The sequence below is a fragment of the Agrilus planipennis genome, unplaced genomic scaffold (genome assembly GCF_000699045.2).
Source record: "Agrilus planipennis isolate EAB-ADULT unplaced genomic scaffold, Apla_2.0 scaffold220, whole genome shotgun sequence".
Lineage (NCBI taxonomy): Eukaryota > Metazoa > Arthropoda > Insecta > Coleoptera > Buprestidae > Agrilus > Agrilus planipennis.
In genome coordinates, this window is record NW_020439189.1 from 165,123 (window position 1) to 191,791 (window position 26,669).

The 26,669-nt window shown below is 32.4% G+C and overlaps 1 protein-coding gene across 1 annotated transcript; it reads left to right on the forward strand.

Annotated features, from left to right (window-relative positions):
* Positions 1 to 26,669, forward strand: LOC108739185 (putative ferric-chelate reductase 1 homolog). The gene is made up of 11 exons (XM_025978085.1): positions 1 to 299; positions 12,500 to 12,900; positions 17,575 to 17,657; positions 17,741 to 17,883; positions 21,027 to 21,245; positions 22,410 to 22,566; positions 23,008 to 23,234; positions 24,043 to 24,286; positions 24,569 to 24,681; positions 25,532 to 25,645; positions 26,456 to 26,669. Exons 1-11 carry the CDS (start codon positions 270 to 272, stop codon positions 26,555 to 26,557), a joined length of 1,833 nt encoding a protein of 610 aa, XP_025833870.1. The 5' UTR covers positions 1 to 269; the 3' UTR covers positions 26,558 to 26,669.

Below are 26,669 nucleotides of genomic sequence, written 5' to 3' on the forward strand. Positions count from 1 at the left end.
CAGTACAAACCACATTACAAACAGTTCAAACAAAATCGTCGGCGCGCGGTCGAAAGTTTAGGTGACGGTAACCTGAAGTGGGTCGAATTGTGGTGCATTTGCATATATGAACTCGTATCGATTTAAAGACGTTTCGTACTTTTTTTTTACTTTGACAGCAAATAATTTATTAAAAAGTGTTGACGGGCGATCTTTTTATTAAATAAACTCGATAAAAAAGTATCTACTGTGAACTTCTTATGTGATATCTACGCAAGGCAACTTTGTGAATGGCAACATCAGATAGTGTTTATAAACAGGTTAGCAGTCTCTTACTATACGAGAAATCAGTAGCTATAATAATATGGAGAGGTGAAAGTAAAATCGTGAGCGGTAATGAAATACTTGTTTTTTTTCTCTCTCGTACGTCTGTTTCAATTAAAAAAGATAAAAAATAACGTCAACAAGCGTTCGGAAATATTCCAAAATGTCCCTATTGTAGGTAATTTGTTTTCAAAGTTAAATGGAAAAAGTAACACTTATGGAAGTTTCACTGAGTTTGTTATCAATTGTGACATATTTGTTTCGACTAAAGGGTAATTTTAATTTAACCCGGTCGTCATAAGGTTGTCAGTCGTGCACCTCCACTTTTTCCTATCCTGAGCTAACCCCTAAATTTATCCAAAACATCCCACATCCTTAACTATTTATGAACAGTAATCTAATCTAGGTCTACCTCTATTCCTCTTAACTCCTGTTTCTGCTTCTAATATGTCTCTTACTAGTCCTTCATTGCTGAAAAGATGTCCTATTTCTTATTGTTTTTAATATCTAGTCACATTTAACTTTCTTTATTCACAGTAGCCACATCATTCGTTTTAACTCGATATACATAAGTAAAATTTAATAATTCATATAACTCAAGACGCTTTTATCAATACAAAATTATGCGGCGTTTCTAAGAACGATGCCAAAACATCTATTGGGTATTTTTTTTTGTTTTCGTGAATGAGGGGAAATATTCAAAAGACACCCAGCCGTCCTTCATTGTCTGAATCGAGATTTCTGCGATTTTTAATTCGATGGATATAACTGCTAAATTAATTACCCTAAAAAGTTTCACTTTCGGAACGAGGGGTGATGGAGAATTGCACGCTCGCTAAGGGAGAGAATCAACATTCGGTTTTCTCGCCTAGATGAGTAATATTACTACGGAATCCGAGGCGTTTTCAGTTAAGTCATTTTAAATAGTTACATACTTCTTTTACATTGTCATCTTTACTGAATTCAAGGCGGTTTACGTCATACGAAACTTAAGAACATGAGAAAAAAGTTGGCTACGTTCCTGGGTCATTTGTATGTTATTGAGACAAGAAAGACAGTAATCGGCTATTGTATTAGATTGTAGTTACTTGAATGAACTGTAGTTATTTTGATCTGAATTTCTTCAGCAAATATTGTTCTTCTTCTAAGAGTTAGTATCATAAAACAACTGAAGTTAAGTTCCTTTTTAAAAAATGATCTAAAAAAAAACATTTTCGAAAGTGCCGTTTAAAGTTATACCTACCCAGACAACAACTATTTGAAAGTCATTTCCTTTCTTGAGAATGCTTATCTTTGTGTCTGTGTGTGTGATTTCCGCAAAACTTCTAATGGTGTTTGATGACTCATGGGAAATAAACGCTACAAATTAACCGACAGTTCTGTCTTCATTTGAGAATTAGTTTAATTAAAATAACATTAAATGATATATAAAGCTCCTGGAATTATTAGTTTAATGTATATTAGGTATAACTTCTAACATTTTGATTGAGAAAGTTAAAACTAATCGACAAATCTTTTCTTTTCTTTATTATTTAACACAGGGCAATTATTCATATAAAAAACTTACAATTGCTTATGTCAATTCACCTTCAGAAGACTTAATGAGTACGGCTACATTTTCTTATAAATTATACCCCATTTTGTTTCCATTACAAATTAATCGATTTAAATTCAAAATCATCAAACCGAAAATATTTACCCATTAGTCATGTTCGACGGGTTTCTAAGAATTATATTTTTAATGCTCAAATATATGCAAGCGCATAAATACCACTTTGAACAAATATTTTCATCTTATGTTTTCAACCTGTTTTTGTTTACATGTAAAACGAAAATTAAATTTATGTTATTAATAGAAGTATGAATGCCATATTTCTATGTAAACGTAACAGAGTAATCAACACGACTGTTCTTTTTTTTTCATTTACTAAATCCGTTTTCTTCAAAATTCTGCATTTTATAATAAACAGTTTTGAATATCTGTTGCATTTTTATCAATATATATAAATGCATTTCCAGTCCTTTCAAATTTTAGAAGCCTTAGAAGCAATGCTATTCAATCCCTTCTATGAACAATTAATTGTGGATTTGGGTATCAGGCGTTTTGATTCCCCGACCAAATATCTCAAAAAAATCCCTAACAAAATATCCCCAGTCAAAATATCCTTAAGACAGAATATAAATTATTTTTATATTATGTTATATTTTATTAAATAAATTTACGTATTTTCTCTTAATTTGTTGCAGTTCTTTATTTTGTTAGTGAAATATTTTGTGTAAGTTTTTTTTGTCTTGGGCACATTTTGCCCGGGGATATTTTGTTGGAGGAACAAATATCATGGAACCGGGGCTTGCTAAACCAATTACTTTATATTACGTCCTTTCTAATTTGTAATTCAAAGGACTTGGAGATTCAAGGACTAATACAGTATTTGGACTTAGGAATTATTTTAATAAGATCTCTGCCACATACATACGAGACACAAAAACTATAATAATGTATTTAAGGTTTAATAAATACCTATTGCTAATAAATTAGGCCTTTACATGTTATTGAACCCGCGGCGGAAATGACCGCGTACCCCTAGTTAGGTAAAGGATAATGAATTTTTAGTAACCTTATTATTCAGCATGTTTGTAAGGACTTCGCAACAACAAACGCTGACAACACAAACGACTAAAGTTAGCATTGTAATCGATCATTAAAATTAATTGGACCTACATATAACAAGAAACGATTAATTATGTTAATTATTTAATTGTTAATGTTGGTATTCATTCGAAGAAAAAGTTAACTGAAAATTTTTAATAAAAAGAAAAGTAGAGCATGAATTATATCTATTACGGGTACGAAATGTTAAAACTTATTAGTCTAATATGAAATTGTAGGTAAAAGTTGTAATATATATCATACATTTTCTTTACTGTGTTCATTCAGAGGTTTATATAGAACTAGTGACCCGCCCCTGCTTCGCACGGGTGAATTAGACAATACAAACCGGCCTCCCGGCCGGTACCCCCGCAACTGCTATGTCCCTGCATTTTAAATCTGTAATATCTTCGAAAATATTCATTTAAAGTACATGCCGTAAAGAACCACATTGATCTACATTAAATGCACAATGTATTTAAGGTACTTAATTGGATAAGAATTAATGCTGTATTGCCTACAATCGCTTCGTAAATAAGTCATTATTTCTCATAAAAAGTAAAGGATAAAAATGGTTATTGTGGGTTATCCCTAAGAGATAGACATATACCATCCCGGACTTTTTTGTAGACCCTTTTAAGATGTACAATATTGTAGTACATTATTTTGATCTATCTCGTAGGGTTCAGCCAACGTTTGCACTGTAAGCGCAACAAATGTGTTTATTTACGACATCGCATTAGAAACCTGTAAAATTATCAGTGTTTCCCTACTATATTATGCATGTATTATACATATAAACCTTCCTCTTGAATCACTCTATCTTTTAAAAAAACCGTATCAAAATCCGTTGCGTAGTTTTAAAGATTTAAGCATACATAGGGACAGACAGCGGGAAAGCGACTTTGTTTTATACTGTGTGGTGATTTCGGATTAGAATCTTAGGTACAGAATCAGTAGAATAAAATTTTTTGATCCCTTCCGATCTCATTAGCACGCCGTAGATAGTTCTGTCAGAACATTAACTTACTTGCTACCTTTAAATAATGCAGAGTTACGAAATATTTTTTAATAATACCTAAAAAATCAAATTTAACAGCAATGTTGTAATTATTGTGTTTACATTAAATAGGAGCAATTAAAATATCATGAAAATATTAATTACCGGCACGTCTAGTAATTGAACGTAACTAATTCGACATTTATTTCTTTACAATTTGTTTGATTGCATTTTAATAGTTATTAATAAATTGTATTTATTACCTTTTTATGTAATGCTTACCATTATTAGTTTGGACTTTCCAAATTCATAAAATTTAGTAATTTTTATGTGCAATTTTTCTACATTACTTCAATCCCTGCACAAAAATTTGTTGTAAGAATTTTCAAAATAGATTCATCTTTCCTTTTTCAAAAATCTTTGGTGTAGGTAAGTAAGTGGTAAAAATTCTCATCGACATTTAATGGAAGGACAGTAAGTCAATAAGGGCATTTTTAAACAAAATTAGTCCTTGGCTGGTACCGTTTAGTAAATAACATGATGAAAATATTCGCAGTTGGTGTTACAGATTATCAATTCAAATGGATAAGAGTAACCAAGCAATATAAAGGGTGAAAAGTGGTTCATTTATCTGTAATCAACACCGACGTATCGTTTTTGGTGTAAAACTTTCTCATATCATACAAGTGACTTTATAATCTACCCTGAGGAAGGTTTCCACCAAAAGCGAAACGTCGGTGTTGATTATTAGTAAATAAAACACTTTTCACCTGTTCATTAGTAACAGTGAAAGAATTACGGATATGTTTCAAGCCAAATATTTAGCACCCTTTCGCAAATTTCCTTGATAGATAGATTATACCCACATTGCGAGTGCATAGCATAAAACAACAATGAGTTATTTATTAAGTTTCGACTTCCGCACGATTTTACAATTTATTTTTGTTAATCGTCACGGTATTGAACAATAAATTGCAACACATTCATACCTGCTATTATGTTATTTGTGTTTTAAAAACGAATTATTAGTGTATTCAAGACAACCTGAATAACTTTGTGTTTTACATGCTAAATTGACTCTATATCTACACGTCACCTTGGCATAGTTGTCATTACTTTCACTAAAATGCCATTTTACACAAACATACTCTATTCAAGTTTAATTGACGCATTTTGCTGCTGCCAGGTAGGTAACAGTGTCTTACAGCGAAACCAATCATGTATAAAGATACGTATATTGTATAATGAAAAATGCAATAAGCGGATTTGTTTATGACGCGGTACTTATTAGGGGAAGATCAATTTGGGTTTAGAAGAAATAGAGGAACGCGGAAAGCATTGGCTTTTAGGAGTAGAGGTAGATGGAGGTTAGATTATTTATTGTTCACAGATAGTTAGGGATGTAGGATGTTCTAGTTTTAGTTTATTAAGTATCAAGTTACTATACAAACATAAAACGATAAATCGAGATATTTAATAAAATAAATAAATTAAAATACGTTAAAAATGCATAAAATTAAAACAACATGATTAGTTAGATAGCGTAGGGTGAGCGTCGCGAAAGTGCTAATAAATTGAACTCAACAAAATGTTACAGTATTAGGGTTCATAAGAAGAACTAAAAGAATCTGGGAATTCCGTACCGTTTTTAAATAGATCTCTGGCCTGGATACGAGGCCTTTGGCTGGGGAATCCCATAACTGGATAAATGCAATTGACTTGCACGTCTTTTTCTTAGAATGATGATCCTTAAGGCGCGAGATTATCGGTGTTCGTCGACGTCGAGTCTATGTCTCTGAGTAGTTAAAATGACAGAAATGCAGGGCGAGTTTGACATTTTGATTTCTTTAGATATTTTTGTGAGTCTGGTGATGAAATTAATACAGGACAATGCAGAAGATCTATCAGAATTCGTGTAGCAGAACATGCGAATGAGATCATATATTTTATTGATAACACTCATCTCGGAAAAAACAGTGTGATAATTATTCACGCTAATGTTTAAAAAGCAAAAGCAGAACCCTATGGAAAACCGAAAATAATAAAAAGAATCAGCATGCCCAATTTTCTTCTTTGCACTGATTTTAATTTTGAATTTTTATGCTAATAATCACATCAAAAGAAGTGATACGGTAGTTAAACCAAATACAGCGTTGAAGCATTCTGACTTTTCCTAATTAACAACTATTAACGAATGATTTTGACCACGTATTGTTTGTATTACAGTTACAAATTTCCTTTTTTAAGAGGAAATGTTTTGGAGTTTCAGTTTTATATTGCGATTAAGATTGATTTTGTCTATGGCTGCCATTAATAAGCTGTAAAACTGTTCTAATTATAAAAATTGTTCAAGTGCATGTCGGATACGCATTCGAGTAGGGATCTATAGCGTGATAGTTCTGATTTTCCATCCATACCACTTAAAATTAAAGACGCAAGCTTACCAGAATACTGTTACATATGCTTAGATGTTCTTATCATGCATATCCTTCCTGTTGTTATAGTTTTAATTAATTTTAAAACAAAACATATCTAAAAGACAATCGGAAATGTTTTACCTATAATAGTTTCAGGTTAAAAATAATATGTATCTATTAGAATAAATCCTTACAAATAAGGAAATCTATCTTATTTATACTTATGTATTGTCGTAATTGAATGTAATTATAGCTTCATTGAACGACTAAATACCCATTATTGCTGTAAAAGAAATTCTTGAGAACGTAAAAACATTATTCCACAATGTATTCTTGTTATTTAAAGGTTGATTTATAATAATTAAGAATTCAATTCCACAATAGAGACAACCCGTACATCTGTGCATTTGAATCGGTGATGCCGAATTCCCTCCCGCAGGTAGTTTTGGTTAAAATATAGATAGTCGAATTCTCTCCCGGGTACTAGCCGAGTTCCCTCCCGTTCATATCAGCTCCGATAATTTAGTTAACGACTACTTACCGATTTTATTTATCGAAAATAAATATATATTTATAGTGCACTTCAGTACTTCAGTAAATTAAAGATAAAATAATTTCAGAAAGAAAACACATATCAGTTATGAATATAATTTTAAAATGGTTTCCCACTACCTTAACAAATTCAATGTTTGAAAATTCGTGTGCGTATAGCTTTTTGGTGTAGTCATCTAGAAAAACTTTATTAGTTTTAGCCGTTGGGAGGCAATTGATGCATAATTAGGAGGGAATTCGACATACTGAAAATTTTAACCCTAAGCGTTCGAAATGTGGTGTTATAGGCGGATGTTGAGGATATCGTGGGTAGAAAAGGTTAGAAATGAAGAGGTATTAGAAAGAATAGGAGAACAGAGGACTCTATGGAAGTCAATAGAAAATAGGCGAGATAGGTTGGTAGGACACCTTCTCAGGCATGAAGGTCTAGTCAGAGACATATTAGAGGCAGAAACAGGAGTTAGGAGGGGTAGAGGTAGACCTAGATAAGATTATTGTTCGTAAATAGTTAAGGATGTGGGCTGTTCTAGTTTTAGGAAATTGCGAAGTTTAGCTCAGGATAGGAAAGAGTGGAGGTAACTGTCCAACCAGTCTTAGGACTGATGACCTTATGATGATGATGAATTAAAAACAGGTATATGGGAGGGAACTAGGCATTATCCATTTGAATTTAATAAATACGCAGTGAATGTATGATATTTCTTTTAAATAATGTTTAATTGGATTCTACGACAGTAGGCACCTAACTATCGTAAGTAGCGCGCTTGAAAAACCCACAATTACAACTTTCTACTTCCAATTGCTACGTTCTGGTCGCAGTTGATGCAGCTGGAAATTCCTACATACTTATTTGAGTATCTACTTCCACACCCAAAACTATACGTTTTTGGAAGAACAGTGGATAGTATTAAATTAGCGCCAAGAGCAACAGAAATTGAACAAATAAAAATTTAATTTGTTTAAGAATTACTACAAACACGTTAATGAACGCCATCTGTAGTAATAATTTGGTAAAACCTGTTTTATGTTATTCTATACGTTCAGTTAAATCGTTTTGCCGTAAAATTTTTTATACTTATTAGCCTGAGCGTCGACCTTCTGATAAGATGTAAAATTTTGGAAAATACTAAATGCTATGAAACAGAGTTACGTGTTAGAATGTATCGACGTTATCTCTGACGTAGGTGTTGATATATAGCGAACTTTTATTTTAACTTGCAGTAAAGAATAAGAAAGAAAAACTGACATACTTCCGAACAATAGAGTATACCAACTATGTAAATTGTAAAAGTTTGCGATTCTTTTTATGTTGGGTAGACAAGCCTTGCTTTAAACAACCGGATTGAAGAACATAGATTCAGTATGAAAAATAATAAAAGTGCATAAAGAATGCAGAACACTGTATTTCTTAGATTCGTAGAATTCATATATCAAGAATACTGTTTTATACACTATTATCATCTTCAAGCGATTTTTGTTATTCAAATTTTTACATGTACCTGTAAAAAATTAAGCTTATAATGATACCGAACATAATATGTATCACGTGGAACGTAATATCATCTGCAGTTTTTGAGAGAAACGACTGTAGTAGACAGGACGACAGACATTTATTAGTTAAACACGAAAACATGCTTTCTACACTAAATAGTAACTTTTTTGAGAACTGTTTTCCCTGTTATTTTCTTGAAATAAAAATTCAAAACCTACTTCATATAGAAGATGCAACAGAACAGCTAAACTAGTAAAAGAATAAATCATGGTAACCTGTTAAAAGTATTTCGTTACAAAAATTTACAGTTACTGATGTAATACGTTGGGTAACGAAGCTGAACACGATAAATTATTAATGAATTTAGGATATGAATTCAATTACGAAACGTAGGCAGTCACTAGGGTGTATAATGTATATATAATAGGTAAAATAAGTTCAACGTACTTTTGAAGTTATAAAGTTTAAAAATGTGAGAGATTTACACAAACTCTGAAATGCCATAACCTACATACATATATCGATTTTTGACTCTAATTGTAATTAGAGAAGGAAGAGATCTAATTAAATGTTTCTCGCGATTTTATATCAATTAAAAGTTTTAAAAATGGCAGACGTCTACAAACTACGATGGTAGGTATTTATCGTAAAACTTCCACCTCCGGAAAATGGAATCGATATCCGCTATTAAAAGTTTTGTCTATTGTAAGTACGTTGTTAGATTGTCACAGACTGACAAAAAACCTTTTGAAGTAATTATCTAGCATATCCTGAATTCACTAGCGTGAACATTTCAAGGAAAGCGTGAACACGGGAATGAGTAAGTGATGGTACAGAGATTGATTGTGATCTGACAAGCCATTACATGGGGTGTTCATAATAAATTTCAAAAATAGTATAATCGGAAATCTGTCGACTAATGGTAGATGCGATAAACACCTCTTAAGACTTTAGGGGTAGATACACAAGGGTAAACGTTTAGTATGTTTAGATAAAATGGAAGCGGTATTGATAAAACAGTATTGAAAATAAATAACAGTAAAACAAGAATATTGGTATGGAAGGGAAGAAAGTATGATAAAAGTGAGTATAAAGCTAGGAAATGAAAAATTAGAAAAAGTGACTGATTTTCGGTATCTAGGGAGTCAGATAATTCAGGATTCAAAGAGCAGCAGAGAGCAAGGTCGTGTCGCTTTTAACATAAAGAAGTCACTTCTATGTTCGCGATCTGTTAATTTAGAGATTCGAAAAGGATTGTTAAAGATGTATGTCTGGAGCACGGCGTTACACGGGTGTGAAACATGGACGGTGTACACGGCGGAATAGAAAAGGTTAGAAGGAGGCGTTATGGAAGTTGATAACAAATACGCGAGATAGGTTGGTAGGACACCTTCTCAGACATGAAGAGCTAATTAGAGACATTTTAGAAGTAGAAACATGAATCTCAAGGAGTAGAAGTAAATGTAGATTAGATTACTGTTCACAAATAGTTAAAGATGTGGGATGTTCTAGTTTAAGGGAAATGCGAAGATTATCTAACGACAGGAAAGAGTGGAGGTGCGTGTTCAACCAGTCTTAGGATTGACAACCTTATGATGAAGATGATGACGATTAGTATCAAGCATATGAAGATAGCACTAAATGTCATATATATTTAAGTATATGCAAGTGTAATCTCAGATTTAAAATATCTTTAATATTATACTTAATTTACTGAAAAATAGGACTAAACACCTAAAAGAAAGTTTTGAGATAAATAGGGAAAATAGCATAAATAATGTTACAAGATCATTTACATTGACTCTAAAACGTTGACGTGACCTTTTCAAGGAAAATATTGAAGAACAACTGTCAAAAGCTTTTACTGGATGTTTATTCAACATCGGTAAAACTTAAAAGGGTTATTCTAAGAAAATTTTATCGTTTGATGATTTTTGGATTGCTTTGTTTAGTATACATAAGGTTAAATTTTTGTGTTTCCTAAAAGACTAAAGCTGGGTAAGTCTTCACCAAAAGTTCAAAGCCCTTAATATAAAAGTATCAATTATTACATTTTCAAGCTCAAAGACTGTACCAATTACTTCGAAAGCAGTTTCATTCAAATTCATAAACACTTTGAGAGGGCTTTAACCGTTCACTGAGATTTATTTTGAATTTTACAAGTTCGGGGAAAAAAATAAATATTTACCTGGAAAACCGGGATTGTCAAATAAACTTGATTTTTAGATACAGTGCCCGCACCTTCTAGGAATTGTTTTCCTAAAATTTAACAAATTTTCGCTTTTAACTTTGACAAAGGGCGGAGGGAGGTTTGAACGAAAAGTTTATAAGACATTGCCGTCATCAAATCGTTTTTATTAAGTAATAGGTATGTATCTGTATGTACGTTTGTAATTTCATAACCCAATCACGTATTAATTCTATTTCTTATTAATTTTCGAATGTGCAGACAGTAAATCATGTGGAACAAGGACGTAATATCTAATTTTATGTTTAACCAATATTATAGCTACCTACAAAAATGGTTCTACAATTAAAACGCATGTAGAGGTAGTTCAGAATTCTATGGATTTTGACCTTAGGCTACGCGGTAACAAGACTTCGTCCGCTCATTGGTTTCTACATTTCTACATTTCTACTGCTTAAAAAAACAGTTGTATAGCAGTTCAGAATCCCATGGATTTTGACCTTAGTCTCCGCGATAACAAGACTTCAGCCGTCCATTAGTTTTCACATTTCTATTGCTTAAAAATATTGGCCATCCCTCTTTATCCGGAGCTTGTATAGCGAGAAACATACTACAATGAATGAATACGATAAGGTCCGCTCACTAGCAAGTGAGGGGGTCATGAGATTTTGAGCTAGCTCTAACATGATGTGATCATAATGCTTCGTACAGACACAAAATAATCGTAAACAGGGCCACCGAAAAGCGTTCGTTCTGATTCGTTGCTAATGAAATGTAACAAATAAAAATTATAACGTTAATTAAACGAGTCATTGGGTTTTATTTGTGATGTTGTGTTCAGGAGTGGATTTCCTTCGATATGCTGACTCATACCAACATAACTCAAGGTAACCGCTGGAAAAACTGCGCTGCGCGAGGTCACCGTAGGTATTAGAATTTCAAGAAGTATTTGCAGTCTTTTTGCCGCACTTTAGCGGTAAATTACCTCCGGGTGCTTATGTACGTATGTATATGTAAAAGCATTTGCATTCAAGAGAGTGCACATAGACAAAGGTGGTATTTTCTTTAATTAGCATTTAATGTATTGTGTTTACAAACAATTTGATTTGAAATTGTTTATTTATTTGCAGTCGTTTAATACCAAATTAAACCAAATTTTATTTACAAAGAAAAGAAGATCGGGAAGGAGTACGTAATAAGTTTTTACAAAGCAATTTATCAGTCCATTAAAAACAATTTCGTACTATTTTATATTTGCAAAATGAACGTTAAAAAAAAAAGGGGATGAAACTGTGTGGTTTAGAGGTGCGATTGGCACGTACCTGATTGATTCTATTTGTGATTTACCACATTAACAAACTTGGCACAACTTTCGGAATTCTACTTTCAATAGGTTCTATGTGTTTAATTTAAACTTTAATTGATTTTAGGACTCTAACTACATAAATTGTACAGTTAAAATGCAGTTTTTGATAAGTTACTTGTATAAATATATTGCAGTCTATTCTATAATTATCTAGACGTGATGTCATTTAAAATTTAAACAAAAAGCAAATGATACTGATACCTTAGGATAGTTGTTAGGTTATAACAATTAAAGAAATTACATTGGGCTTGGCCAGGCTTATTTTTTTAATGATGATTTGAAAATTTTTCAGCAATTTTTATATTCTTATTGTCTAATAAATAATTTAATTTTTAAAACACTGGTTAACAGAAACAGTAGAGAATAAGGAAAATGAAAAGATATATGTATAAGTACCTAATCACTATCAAAAACGAAACAATCTCACACGAGAACTTATTCCACTTGTATCAAAAATGAGACAAATTTTGCTAAAATTCATCGGTTTACTCACTCAATATTTATTACTTATCAATTTCTTTTTTGTTTCAGAAAATGATATTCGTGATATTTTTATTTTTATGGGGTTCGGTTAAATGTCTTCCTCAAGGAGCACCTACGAAGGTATGCGAAACAATGCTTCCGAATCACGGAGGCGGCATCCCACCCCAAACTGGTACAGCCCTATTCATCGTAACAACCCTTCGTAGACAGAATGACATCATCGTTACAATTAAATCACCGATAGAGGTACCTTTCCAAGGATTTATGCTTCAAGCTAGAGGTACCACGGGAAAACTTCTAGGAAAATTTGAGCCAATAACTCCAGGTGCTCACACCATCAATTGTAATGGAACCGCAGATTCCCTCACCCATAGCAATACTGACTCCAAAACAGCAATTGACACACATTGGTTTGCCCCCGATAACTTTGAGGGAACTGTTATTTTCAAGTAAGAAACATTTTCGTTTCGTCTCTATTGAATTTTTTTATTATTAATACTGTAATATTCGTGGGTTTAACAAAATTAACTTCTAAGACTGATAACGACAAAAACTATTTATTTACACTAGATTTAAAATATCTTTAATATTATACTTAATTTACTGAAAAATAGGACTAAACACCTAAAAGAAAGTTTTGAGATAAATAGGGAAAATAGCATAATAATGTTACAAGATCATTTACATTGACTCTAAAACGTTGACGTGACCTTTTCAAGGAAAATATTGAAGAACAACTGTCAAAAGCTTTTACTGGATGTTTATTCAACATCGGTAAAACTTAAAAGGGTTATTCTAAGAAAATTTTATCGTTTGATGATTTTTGGATTGCTTTGTTTAGTATACATAAGGTTAAATTTTTGTGTTTCCTAAAAGACTCTAAAGCTGGGTAAGTCTTCACCAAAAGTTCAAAGCCCTTAATATAAAAGTATCAATTATTACATTTTCAAGCTCAAAGACTGTACCAATTACTTCGAAAGCAGTTTCATTCAAATTCATAAACACTTTGAGAGGGCTTTAACCGTTCACTGAAATTTATTTTGAATTTTACTGGTTCGGGGAAAAAATTAAATATTTACCTGGAAAACCGGGATTGTCAAATAAACTTGATTTTTAGATACAGTGCCCGCACCTTCTAGGAATTGTTTTCCTAAAATTTAACAAATTTTCGCTTTTAACTTTGACAAAGGGCGGAGGGAGGTTTGAACGAAAAGTTTATAAGACATTGCCGTCATCAAATCGTTTTTATTAAGTAATAGGTATGTATCTGTATGTACGTTTGTAATTTCATAACCCAATCACGTATTAATTCTATTTCTTATTAATCTTCGAATGTGCAGACAGTAAATCATGTAGAACAAGGACGTAATATCTAATTTTATGTTTAACCAATATTATAGCTACCTACAAANCACCCAAAGTATTGAGCAAAGTTTACTTCACTGGCGTGCTTTCTCAGTTGTTTAGCATCCTTAGACATATTATAAAAGGCTGGATTTTACAGATTAATCTTGATATACATAATACATACAAATGTATCATCTAGTATCTCTGATCTTTTTTTCTTTTTCCATCTACCAAATTATGCTTAGATATCTATCTCTGAAAATTTTACTTTCGGACTCAACCGTCCAATCTATTTTTAGTTGGTTCTTGAAAATCAGACTTAAATAGAAAGCGCATTATTTACCTAAAGTAACCTTCGAAATCCCCCACTTCCTTTTGAAAGATAAAAAATAAAATTTAGTAGCATGCCAGAATGTTTTATGACCTTTAGTAGTTTAAAAAGCTATTGTATGTTCCAACCTACACATAAATATAATAAGATATTATGTTGTTGACAAATTCGGTTTTTAATCAAACTGAAACCCCTGACAAACTTAAACTTACAGATGTTTTTTTTCAAACAATAGGAAAGTACATGCTTCCACTGGTTAACCTAATGAATTATGTTCATTTATTAAGTTATCAATTGTGTTACCTTCACAATGAAACATCGCGCGTTACTTCAATAGCTATTGAGGAAATAATTATTATCGCCTACTACCTACATTTGACAGCCAAATGCGTATTATTTTATTGTTTCATTTACATTATCGTATAATACCAGCATTAAAACTACTTATAAATTATAGGTAAGTGAAAGTGCCTACATTATATTGTAAATTAAACAGTTTAAAATCACTCATCTATTGTAGAGGAATCATTTCATAGCGTTCGACCTATGTTTCTTATTTGAATTTGGTATTGTAATGTTCGTGGGTTTACCAAATTACCTTCTAAGACTGATAACGACAAAAACTATTTATTTACACTAATTATTAAAGAACTTAAAAACACTATTAAATTATTACTAAACTTAGATTACGAAGTATTCTATTTATTTACACTACTGTTGATATATCACTATTAACTGCGCTATTTATTTCACTGCTATCACTATCAATTTATTTCTGGATTCACTTCTGCAACAGTCAATTTATTTCTACTTCCTCTCGACGATCGTCGCTTCCTTTAAATACTCTTTTGTTTACTTTCGGGAACCTTCTGGAAACATCCGGATAGTTTATTTATTTCTTTGAACTGTTTAACTGCTTTCCCAGAACGCAGGTACGACACACATATTTACAAATACGGCGCACATGAAGAAAGGCTCCCGCGGCTGGTCGGCGAATCGATAAGCCGTTCACGGACACGTGTGCCCGATCGCACACAAACACACTCGTGCTCGCTACAATACGATACTGAGATAAACTAATTTAATGCAAAAAAGAAGTCTGTTATAATATTTTGAATACTATTGGTCTTGGAATGTTGGTTTATTTTGCAGATTTAGCAAAACTTAAGCAAGATTCTAGCAAAATTTTTGCTTAAATTCTAGTACGCAGTTCTGAAATAGAATAAAATAAGTGAATGAAAATTTTGTATCAGTAAATATAAACAAATTGCGTTATTGTTAGAAATTCGGTAGGCCAAGAGGCCACGAATCGTATGCCTAAGATAGTTAGCCACATATTCAAGATAGGGAAAGTCCGGAACGACTATAAACGAAACATGATAGTAGCTATACAAGAAAGAAAGGCGCGGATAAATGCGAGTTTAAAACAATGTAGGGATGAGATACAAAAATAGATTAGAACGATTAAAAACCTAATTCTCTTACAGATGATAGATCTAAAGTGTACAGTTGATTTATTAATTGAAATGTAGGAATTGCAAATAGATCGAACAGAGAAAAACAACTAAAAGTAATATCCTTCAAACACTTTTAACCAAAGAAATCAAAATTGTCAATATACAAAACAAGTTGGTAATTAATACCAGCTTTTAATAATATATTTTTACAGTTCTACGCATATAAATAAAACAAGTAAGTGGTAGTACACATATCACCATCTAAAGATAATAACTTTAATGCTAGGTGTAGTATTTTATTGGTCACTATGAAAAAAATACTCGAAGTTGACCACACTGAAATTTTGTTGTAGGTAAATATGTACATAATATTTATTTAAGTATTATATTTTCTACGTTGACTGTTTATTTGCTGGTTTTAATTTTTATATAAAATCGCAATTTATACACAATGACTAACCGGTGAACGCTAGTAGTGGATACTGTAAACAAGTGTGGAAATCTCTGTACTAGCGTGTTTTACATACAAGACTAAATTTGCTATAGTTTAGTGCGTGAAAATTAGATACTAGGATTTAATAATTCGAGCAACACAATTCTAAGAAAATTATCTTCTGTTTGTCACACTTTAGTGACTCCTTCGAATTTCATAATGTACGTAACAATTCCAACGAAGGAGTTGATTCATTAATTCAGGGATATTTACTATCAAATTATAATTCAATGTTAAAAACAAAATAATATTATCATCTATATTTAGTTGCATTTCAACTTTAGCATGTTGATTGAATTGAATATTAATTATTAGTAAACAATATTTCTTGTCTCTTTGCTTACTCTATAAGTAAGAAGTGTATAGTCTTTGAAAACAAACCATCAGAAAACTGTAAAGCATTGCCTCTGGAAAGAATTACAGAAACTTTATCTAAATATTTCAATTAATTAATTAATCGTATGCTAATGATATGAAGTTTGAAGAAAATTTAACATTGAAGATAAATATTTGACAATTAGATGTAATCCAAAAATTCTACCGCAATGCACATTTATTACTCAAGGTTAATTGGTATAATAGTGCACATAGACAAAGGTGGTATTTTCTTTAATTAGCATTTAATGTATTGTGTTTACAAACAACTGGATTTGAAATTGTTTATTTATTTGCAGTCGTTTAATACCAAATTAAACCAAATTTTATTTACAAAGAAAAGAAGATCGGGAAGGAGTACGTAATAAGTTTTTACAAAGCAATTTATCAGTCCATTAAAAACAATTTCGTACTATTTTATATTTGCAAAATGAACGTTAAAAAAAAAAGGGGATGAAACTGTGTGGTTTAGAGGTGCGATTGGCACGTACCTGATTGATTCTATTTGTGATTTACCACATTAACAAACTTGGCACAACTTTCGGAATTCTACTTTCAATAGGTTCTATGTGTTTAATTTAAACTTTAATTGATTTTAGGACTCTAACTACATAAATTGTACAGTTAAAATGCAGTTTTTGATAAGTTACTTGTATAAATATATTGCAGTCTATTCTATAATTATCTAGACGTGATGTCATTTAAAATTTAAACAAAAAGCAAATGATACTGATACCTTAGGATAGTTGTTAGGTTATAACAATTAAAGAAATTACATTGGGCTTGGCCAGGCTTATTTTTTTAATGATGATTTGAAAATTTTTCAGCAATTTTTATATTCTTATTGTCTAATAAATAATTTAATTTTTAAAACACTGGTTAACAGAAACAGTAGAGAATAAGGAAAATGAAAAGATATATGTATATATGTATACTATCAAAAACGAAACAATCTCACACGAGAACTTATTCCACTTGTATCAAAAATGAGACAAATTTTGCTAAAATTCATCGGTTTATTCACTCAATATTTATTACTTATCAATTTCTTTTTTGTTTCAGAAAATGATATTCGTGATATTTTTATTTTTATGGGGTTCGGTTAAATGTCTTCCTCAAGGAGCACCTACGAAGGTATGCGAAACAATGCTTCCGAATCACGGAGGCGGCATCCCACCCCAAACTGGTACAGCCCTATTCATCGTAACAACCCTTCGTAGACAGAATGACATCATCGTTACAATTAAATCACCGATAGAGGTACCTTTCCAAGGATTTATGCNCAGAGAAACAGATACCAGTTACGTCGCCTCGCTTTCCACCGTCGATTATTTTCCGAAAAGACGAAGAAGTTAAAGATCCATTTTATGATGGCTGTACAGAGATGAAAAATTGCTTCGGGGCACCGTTAGGATGCATAGCCACTCAGGTATGGTAACTGCTTTTGTTTTTTAGGAAGGAAAGTAAGTCTCCTTCTACTAGGGATGAACAAAATTAGCTTGGTGTTCGTTTTGCGAAAATTCAAGACCAATACTGTCTTTATATTAGGAAGACTAAGATCAAAACTCAACGAATAAGACTAAGACTAAAACCAAGACCGAATATGCTAGATCAAGACTAAATACGCAAGACTAAACGAAAGATTATTACTTCTGGTGGATTTATGAGTTAAACTATTTGAAACAACTTTAATATATTCTTTTCTTGGAACAAAACATTTTTAGTATTTCAAATTTTCAGTTTGCTTTATTAGATTTTAACACTAAATATAAAAAAAGGAATCTTCTCGGAGTAAATTTTCATTGTTCCCATGTCAGGATAACACAGTGCGGTTTAACAGCATACGTAAATCCAAAATCAAGCATTGAATGTTTTTTAAGGTTTTTAATTATAAGCCCACAGCTGGTGGACCAACTACAGTGAGACTGGGTTTGCAGAGAGATTGAAAACAAAACTATTGAAACAATTCGAATATTATTCAATTTTTACTTTATAAATAAAATAATTTTTCCATTTCATATATGTAATTCGATATTTTGCGGTGGTTTCTAAGATATGATGACAGAATGATTTTGAGAAGCATATGTGCCTAATGACAAACATACGTGCATATTACGTATGTACCAAATTATTTATTAGAATGGCACAATAATTTGCAGTGGCAGTGCTACTACTAATTGCTCTACCAGTTCCCGGTACCTAATAACAGAAGACCGCCGGCGTGAACGCGGAACATGTTTTATTCGCAATTAAGTTCATCAAATAGCAGACAAACGAGTTTCGGTCGTTCTGCTTTAACTGTTATTAATGTTGACAATTGTAGTTTTCGAATTAGCACATGTCAGACACACTTTTTGCAGAGCGTAGAAATCAAAATAACAATAATTACTGGTAGCAAATTTTCACTGTACAATGTGCATATGTTAACGGAAATGTGTGTAGTTTCTCTTTGTATACAATTCCTAGGAAATGTATTTATAGGGCTGTTCGGAAAGTCATTTCGTTTTTTCCCGACAGAGGATTTAATTGTATTCTTTTGCACCCAACTTCACATTTAAGCCGTATAATTTTTATATGCTTTGAGAGCTCATATAGCAAGGCTTGTGTGTAAAAAATTCCAATTAATTCTACGCAGTAGTTTTTGGTTGGTGCCCTTTTAAATATGGAGAACGATAAGCAGCATTTTCGACATATCTTACTGTTTTACTACAGAAAGGGTAAAAATGCTGTTCAAGCCAGAAAGAAATTGACTGATGTGTATGGAGAAGGTGTGTTGACAGTACGCCAGTGCCAGAACTGGTTCGCTAAATTTCGATCCGGCAATTTTGATGTCGAAGATGCACCACGTTCGGGAAGGCCGGTTGAAGCTGATAAAGACGCGATAAAGGCATTAGTTGATGTGAACCGGCGAATAACAACACGTGAGATCGGATTGAGGTTAAATTTATCAAATTCAACAGTTTATGACCACTTGAAAGGCCTGGGATTATCCTCGAAGCTCGATGTATGGGTTCCCCATGTTCTCACAGAGAGAAATCTGTGTCGCCGCATTGACGTCTGCGATTCGCTTCTCAAACGTCACGAAAATGATCCGTTTTTGAAGCGCATCATCACTGGGGACGAAAAATGGGTTGTATACAACAACGTCAAACGCAAGAGGTCATGGAGCAAAAAAGATGAACCGGCTCAAACCATTTCCAAAGCCGATATTCACCAAAAAAAGGTGATGCTGTCTGTTTGGTGGGATTTTAAAGGAATCGTTTTTTTTGAGCTTTTACCGGATAACACAACGATTAATTCGGAAGTCTACTGTCATCAGCTGGACAAACTGAATGATGCACTTCAACAGAAAAGGTCAGAACTAATCAACAGGAAAGGTGTAGTGTTTCACCAAGACAACGCGAGACCTCACACAAGTTTGGTCACTCGCCAAAAGCTTTTACAGCTTGAATGGGATACAATGCTACACCCACCATATTCTCCAGACCTGGCACCATCGGATTATTATTTGTTCCGGTCACTCCAAAATTTTTTAGACGGTAAAACCTTCACCTCAAATGAGGAGGTCAAAAACCTCCTCGATCAGTTTTTTGCCAGCAAAGACCAAAAATTTTATGAGCGTGGAATTATGCTACTACCAGAAAGATGACAAAAGGTGTTGGACCAGAACGGTCAATATATAATTTAATAAAGTATTTGTTTATTATACGAAAACTGTCTTTCATTTCCACAAAAAAAACGAAATGACTTTCCGAACAACCCGATAATTCCTAAAATCACTCGGAAATGTGTGAAATAAATTATATTAGACACATTTCCTAGGATATCTATACATTTCCTAAACAGCAATCGGAAATGTATTACATTCTTGGGGATAGCGGAGCGAAGGGAGGCGATCAAGCGATTTATTGTATTCATAGATAACTCTGATTCTCAGTTTACTAACCTGTTTTAATCATTTTATTCACAGAAAGCATTAGTTTTATACATTTCCTAGTACAATATCGGAATTTCATACAATTCTTAGGAAATGTATACAACTCCTACATTTCATACATTTCCAGTGACACATACACGTATTTGTTTAATAAAGAAAAAGAAGACATTGGTAAAAATGAAAATTAAAGAAAAAAATTTAATATTGCTTCCGATTTGCAAAATTCTAATTTTTTATAAAATAGAAACAAATAAATTCCCATATAAAACCGAGAACAAAATACTCGGGCAGAGTGGACCACTCTATTTATTATTATTTGGGGAAATATCTATAAACTAACAATTAGTTTTTAATATTGTCACATGACAAATTTGATTGGTATAATAATAGTAGCATTGAGTGATTATTACATTTAATAACCGATTATTATTATTAATCTATTATTTTCACAAACTGAAAATATTTGATTAATAATGTATAAATAATTAATAAATTAATAATGATCGCTTTATGAAATTTCCCTTTTAATACCAGGTATGATGAATAAAAAACACTTGGTTTATATGCATCACAAATTTATACCTGAAGTTAGTGTTTTTCATTCAACATATTTTTTATGTTTTTTTTAACTCTAGGATTGTGTTGCTGCAGTAACGGTGACAGTAAAAGGGGATCGATACATTTTCGATTTGAAGGCGCGAAATTCGGCCCGATGGGTTGGAGTGGGTCTATCAACTGACACGAAAATGGGAAACGATTCGGTTATCGAATGCGTTGACGAAGGAAATTCAATAAGCGCGTATATGTCAAGGACCACGTCCAGACCCAACCTTGGAGTGATCAGATTAAATAACGTAAGAAGCAATATTCCACATCTAACTTAATTAAAAGTTTCAACTAATCCTTGATCCTAATACTATCTTATCATACTTAAATCATCTATAGATATAGATAGTTTTGATATTTGCTATTGTACCTAAATTGGTACTTCTTACTTCTTACTAAACTACTAATAATTCTTTATAACGATGTCATAGAAACCGAGCAAGTTCTTTTCATTAAAGAGAATGAATTTTCGTTATAGAAGCCCAGGAGCACATTTTTCAGTACAACCATTACTTCTTGCTTTAAAGTTGAGAAGTGAAATGTTTGCCTTAAGGGACACAAGAAAAAACTAAAAACTGCCCAATTTTAATAATAATAACATTAGAAACATAATGGTAGTTTTAACATAAAAATGAAAACGGTTTTTATCTATTGGACGGAACATATAAGTCAGAATTAAAGAAAAACCATAGTACATTTACTAAATGAAAGTTTTATTAGGCGTAAAACTTTATTTTGATTTTTTTTTGATTTGACTTGTTTGAAATTATCCATTTAACCAAATGATGCGATTCTGGGTTCGTATATGTCTTCAATCCAAAGACTAGTTAGACACGTACCTCCACTTCTTTCTATTTTGACCCAATGTTCACACATTTCGAAAATTGGAACAATTTACATCTGACTATTATATTATAATCTACTTATGCCCCTCTTAGCTTCTATTTCTGCTTCTAATATGTCTCTAACTAATTCTTCATTAGCGCAGTCAGAATAACCAACAGTTTAAAGGTAACTCTCCTGGAACAACATCATTAACAACAGTTGGGGGTTGTGCAATGTTTTCGAGAGGAATTTTCTTCTAGGAGTCTTCGATCTCGAGTTATTTACAGAAATATGACCAAAAAAGGTAATTTTTCGGCCAATTGTTTAGTTATGGGTCCGCCATTAAAATTCCTCTCTTTGGAAGCATTGCGCGACCTCCAATTCCTGTTAACGATGTTGTTCCAGACCAATTACTACTAAAAGCTTGGTTGTGCAATCTTACAATCATTTGTCTTCGTCCACCGAATGCACTAAATGTCTGAGAAAAGGTCCTACCGTCCTATTTCTCCTTTTTCTTATCAACTTCCGTAGCGCCCTCTGCTCTCTTGCTCGTTTTGAAAATGTATATAAAAAAATTTAATTTTCAGCCTAAAGAAGGTATACAGTTGCTTAGAGGAGACAAACTAAACGATACAATACATTGTCAAGTTCAGCGAAATGCTGTGACAATTGTTGATGGTGTTAAATACGATCTTGTTAATAACCAATATAACTTGCTGGTAGCAGCAGGAACTGGAGTACGAGGTAAGTTCTTTGTTTACATTAAATTTAATATTCTAGCTAAAGTTTAGTAAAAGTATATACGAATGTAGCTTAAAAAATTAATACTCAAAAAACAAAAAAAATCTAACGCAAAATGCTTGCTCAATTTTGGGAGAAGAAATTATAGAGCCAAAATTTTTTTATTTGTACTATCCTGAATGGGACCACTGTCCAGAAAATTAGGAAAAAAGCATTTTGAGAAAATTCTCAAATTTCTCAAAATGCTTTTTTCCCCTTTCATACGAAATTACCCAAACTTGCAAAAACCAAATAATATGCCTGTTACAGTTTGTGGTTTTTAAGTTTGTTTATATTCCTTTATTACGTAAATTTTTAAGTTAAATCTGCTGTGTAGTTTCAATTTCCGATCAAAACGTACCTACTGCTTGTTCTGGACTCTGGAATCAATTTTTGCGTTTACAGATAACTCTGTTGGATTTCACGACTTGACAGCAGAACCTAGTTCTACACCTATATATTTAGCTGAAGTATCCGAAATAGTTGGTGCTTCAAAATTACTGTACAGACTCCACGGTGTCTTTATGGTAATAGCTTGGATTGGAGCGGTGTCGATAGGGACCATTCTAGCCCGGTACTACAGAAAAACATGGGTCGGGAGGACACTTTGGGGCAAAGATATTTGGTTCTCTGTAAGTTCGTCGATTTATTGACTATTTAACTTATTTTTATCTATTTCAACTCGAGTTGAATGTTATATATATATTGCTATTGATTGGAGATTTGTTAAAATGACGACCTTTTCACTAATTTATCGTAAAATTAGTGTTAATCTGTTTGATAAGCAGAGCCGGACTGAAGATTTTGGCCCGGGGTGCGATGTAACCAAATGGCCTGGTTTAGAAGGGAAAGTGCACAAATTTTAACAGCATTCGTTTTTAAATAAATTTAAGAAATTTGCGTTTGCCTTTGGCTCGGTCTTTGCTCTTGTTTTAAAATTTTATTAAGTTTTTTTTAATTTCTCTTTTTTTTCACATTTTTTGAGTCNGCTCTTGTTTTAAAATTTTTCTTTTTTTGAAAATTTTATAAATTATATTTAAAAATTAAGGATAAAAATCTTAATACTTTTTCGAGTATATAATATATTTTTGAGGAGATAATAATTAAATGAAAAGAGAGGTTCATATACAAATTTCAATATAAATGTTATTCGAATATTTTTTATTACATCACTTGAAAACTTGAAAGTTTTTTTTTAATTTCTCTTTTTTTCACATTTTTTGAGTCATTTAGCCCGGGAGGTATTTGGCTCGGGGTGCATTTGCACCCCTGTTTCCCGGACCAGTTCGGCCCTGTTGATAAGGTACAGAAAATTTGTTGCAAAACGAGAAACAATTGCTTATTGATAACTGCCCGATTTGTTCCGCTTTTGTTTTCGTTGTTTTGTTCACTTAACAGGTTATCAGGAAAACCTTGTCCTTACTTCCTTTTTTATTACAGTGGCATCGAAATTTAATGGTTATCACATGGGCCTTGACAGTTGTGGCGTTCATTTTAATCTTCATTGAACTTAAGGCTTGGTCAACAGAATCAAATCCGCATGCGATTTTGGGAATTTTTGTGACAATCTTGTGTTTTGTTCAACCTATCGGGGCTTATTTCAGACCACACCCTGGAACTGCCAAGAGACCTATATTCAATTGGCTTCATTGGGGAGGGGGAAATGCAGCCCATATTTTAGCAAGTAAGAACAAATACAGAGTCATACTTTCTAAATTTATAAGTACATACCTGTTCAAGAAGGAGCTCTTTTTGCATTTGGAGGTCCGTCTTTTTGATGATAAAAATTGAAAATGTTATTATTTCCACCAAGTGTCTTTAACTGTGTTTCAAAGTTGTTAAATTTTACTATACTTAAACACCACCTTGGTAGTACAATTGAAGTTTTAAATCGATGTTGAACGCTAATACATATATGGTTTTATAACAATACCCAATAGTGTTACGAAATAATTTTTGTTTTCAGTTATTACAATTTTCTTTGCCAATAGTTTAACCAAAGCAGAGTTACCCACCTGGTTTGATTGGATAATGGTGGCGTATGTTGTATTTCATGTTGCAATGCATTTAATTTTATCGGTAAGTTAATTTAAAGTTACTTTAGACACCATAGTTATATATTACTTACATACTTACTTACAAATGAACAAACAATACACTATTATCATCATAAGATTGTCAGTCCTAAGACTAGTTGGACACGCACTTACACTCTTTCCTATCCTTAGTCAATCTTCGCATTTCCCTAAAGCTAGAGCATCCTACATCCTTAACTATTTGTTAATTTAAGTTTACCTCTACTCCTCTTAACTCCTGTTACTGATTCTAACATATCTCTAAATAGTCCTTTTACCTTAACCTGCTAAGATATCCTACCAACCTACCTCGCCTATTTCTTATTGACTTCCATAACTCCTTCTATTCTCTTACTCTTTCTAATATCTCCTCATTTCTAACGCTTCTAACCTTTTCCTTTCCGCCATATTCATTTTCCAAGTTTCGCATCCATACAGCACTGTGCTCCAGACATACCCCTTTAACAATCTTTTTTAAATTTCTAAATTAACTGTTTGAGAGCATACAGTGACTTTTTCTTTGTCGAAGGCGACTCTGTGTTATTATTTATTTTATAGTTCTATTGCTCATTCCATCCTGAGTTATTTGACTTTCTAGATACCGATAATCAGCCACTTCTAATTTTTCGTCTCCTATCTTTATATTCCCTCTTTCCTTACTTCTTCTTCACTTGCACACCAATATTTTTGTTTTACCTTTATTTATTTTCATACAATACCGTTTTGATAGTACCGCTTCCATTTTATATAAAGCTATCTCTAACTCCTTCTTTATTAGATGCTAATACTGCTACATCACGTCTTCGATATGTAGATTAAAAATAAACTTAATTTTTCTTGATTTTGTTCCGCAGATAATGCAATGTGTTTCCGATAAAGCTGAACAGGAAACAAATGTGAACGTGTTTAGTATGAAGGAAATAAATGGATCCAGGAAAATGAATTCGATAGTTAACCAAGACGCGCCGGTAAGGATTTCTTATTAAATTTTATTGACGCGGCAAATGATAAACGATCTTAAGTAATTTTCATATTTGAAAATTTGCATTTTTTCATCATCATTTATGATCGATACAACAACGTTTGGAAAATAATCTCGAAGGCCATCTGCATACTAATAAACTACGTGGGTGGGTGGAAAAAAGATCATTTTACTATGCAAATTAAAGCAACATAAAAAGAAGGAAATTAAGTTGGAAACGCTAAAATTTGTTTCGATTTTATTCCAAAACGTGATAGGTACCGTTAAATAACTCAAGAGAGGAAATAGGCTGAAGACCATTACAAAAATACATTCTTTTTAAAACTAGGGATACTTAGGGTTCCGTACGTCCGAATGAATAACGGAACCCTTGTGTCTGTCAGTCAATTTGATCCGAACCTACTGGACCGATTAAGTTGAAATTTAGTACACATATGAATTTCTGTGACCCAAACACGGACGCATAACGTAAATAAATTAATTTTGAACATGGGGGTTATTTTTGGGGGGCCAATAGGAAATTAAAAAAAAAAAAAACTTTTGGAGACTATCTATCATGTGACATATCAAATGAATGGGCTTGTCGTAAGGGGCTTAATTATATATTTTTTATTATTTCAAAATAAATAGTTTTAAGGTTATTTAAGAAAATAGATGAAAATTGATCTTTCCCCCTCTTATCTCCGAAACTACTGAACCTAAAATTATGAAAAAATACAGAAAATCACTCGCGTATCTATCTGCCCGTTTTTTGGTTTATAATCAGGTTTATAATTAATACATTTTCCTTTTTTAGTATGCAAGTTCAAGAAAAGGCTTATTAGCAGTATATATGACTGGTGTCGTTGGTCTAGTCATCGTTCTGGTGATTGTTATATGCATTTCACCCATAAAATAAACTGTTACCTTTATGTATTAATACAATCGCACAAAGTTAAGTTTAGATACGTAATCTAGTAATTGACACAAAAGTATTTATTAATCTTAATCTATTTTTATTTTTTAAGTTT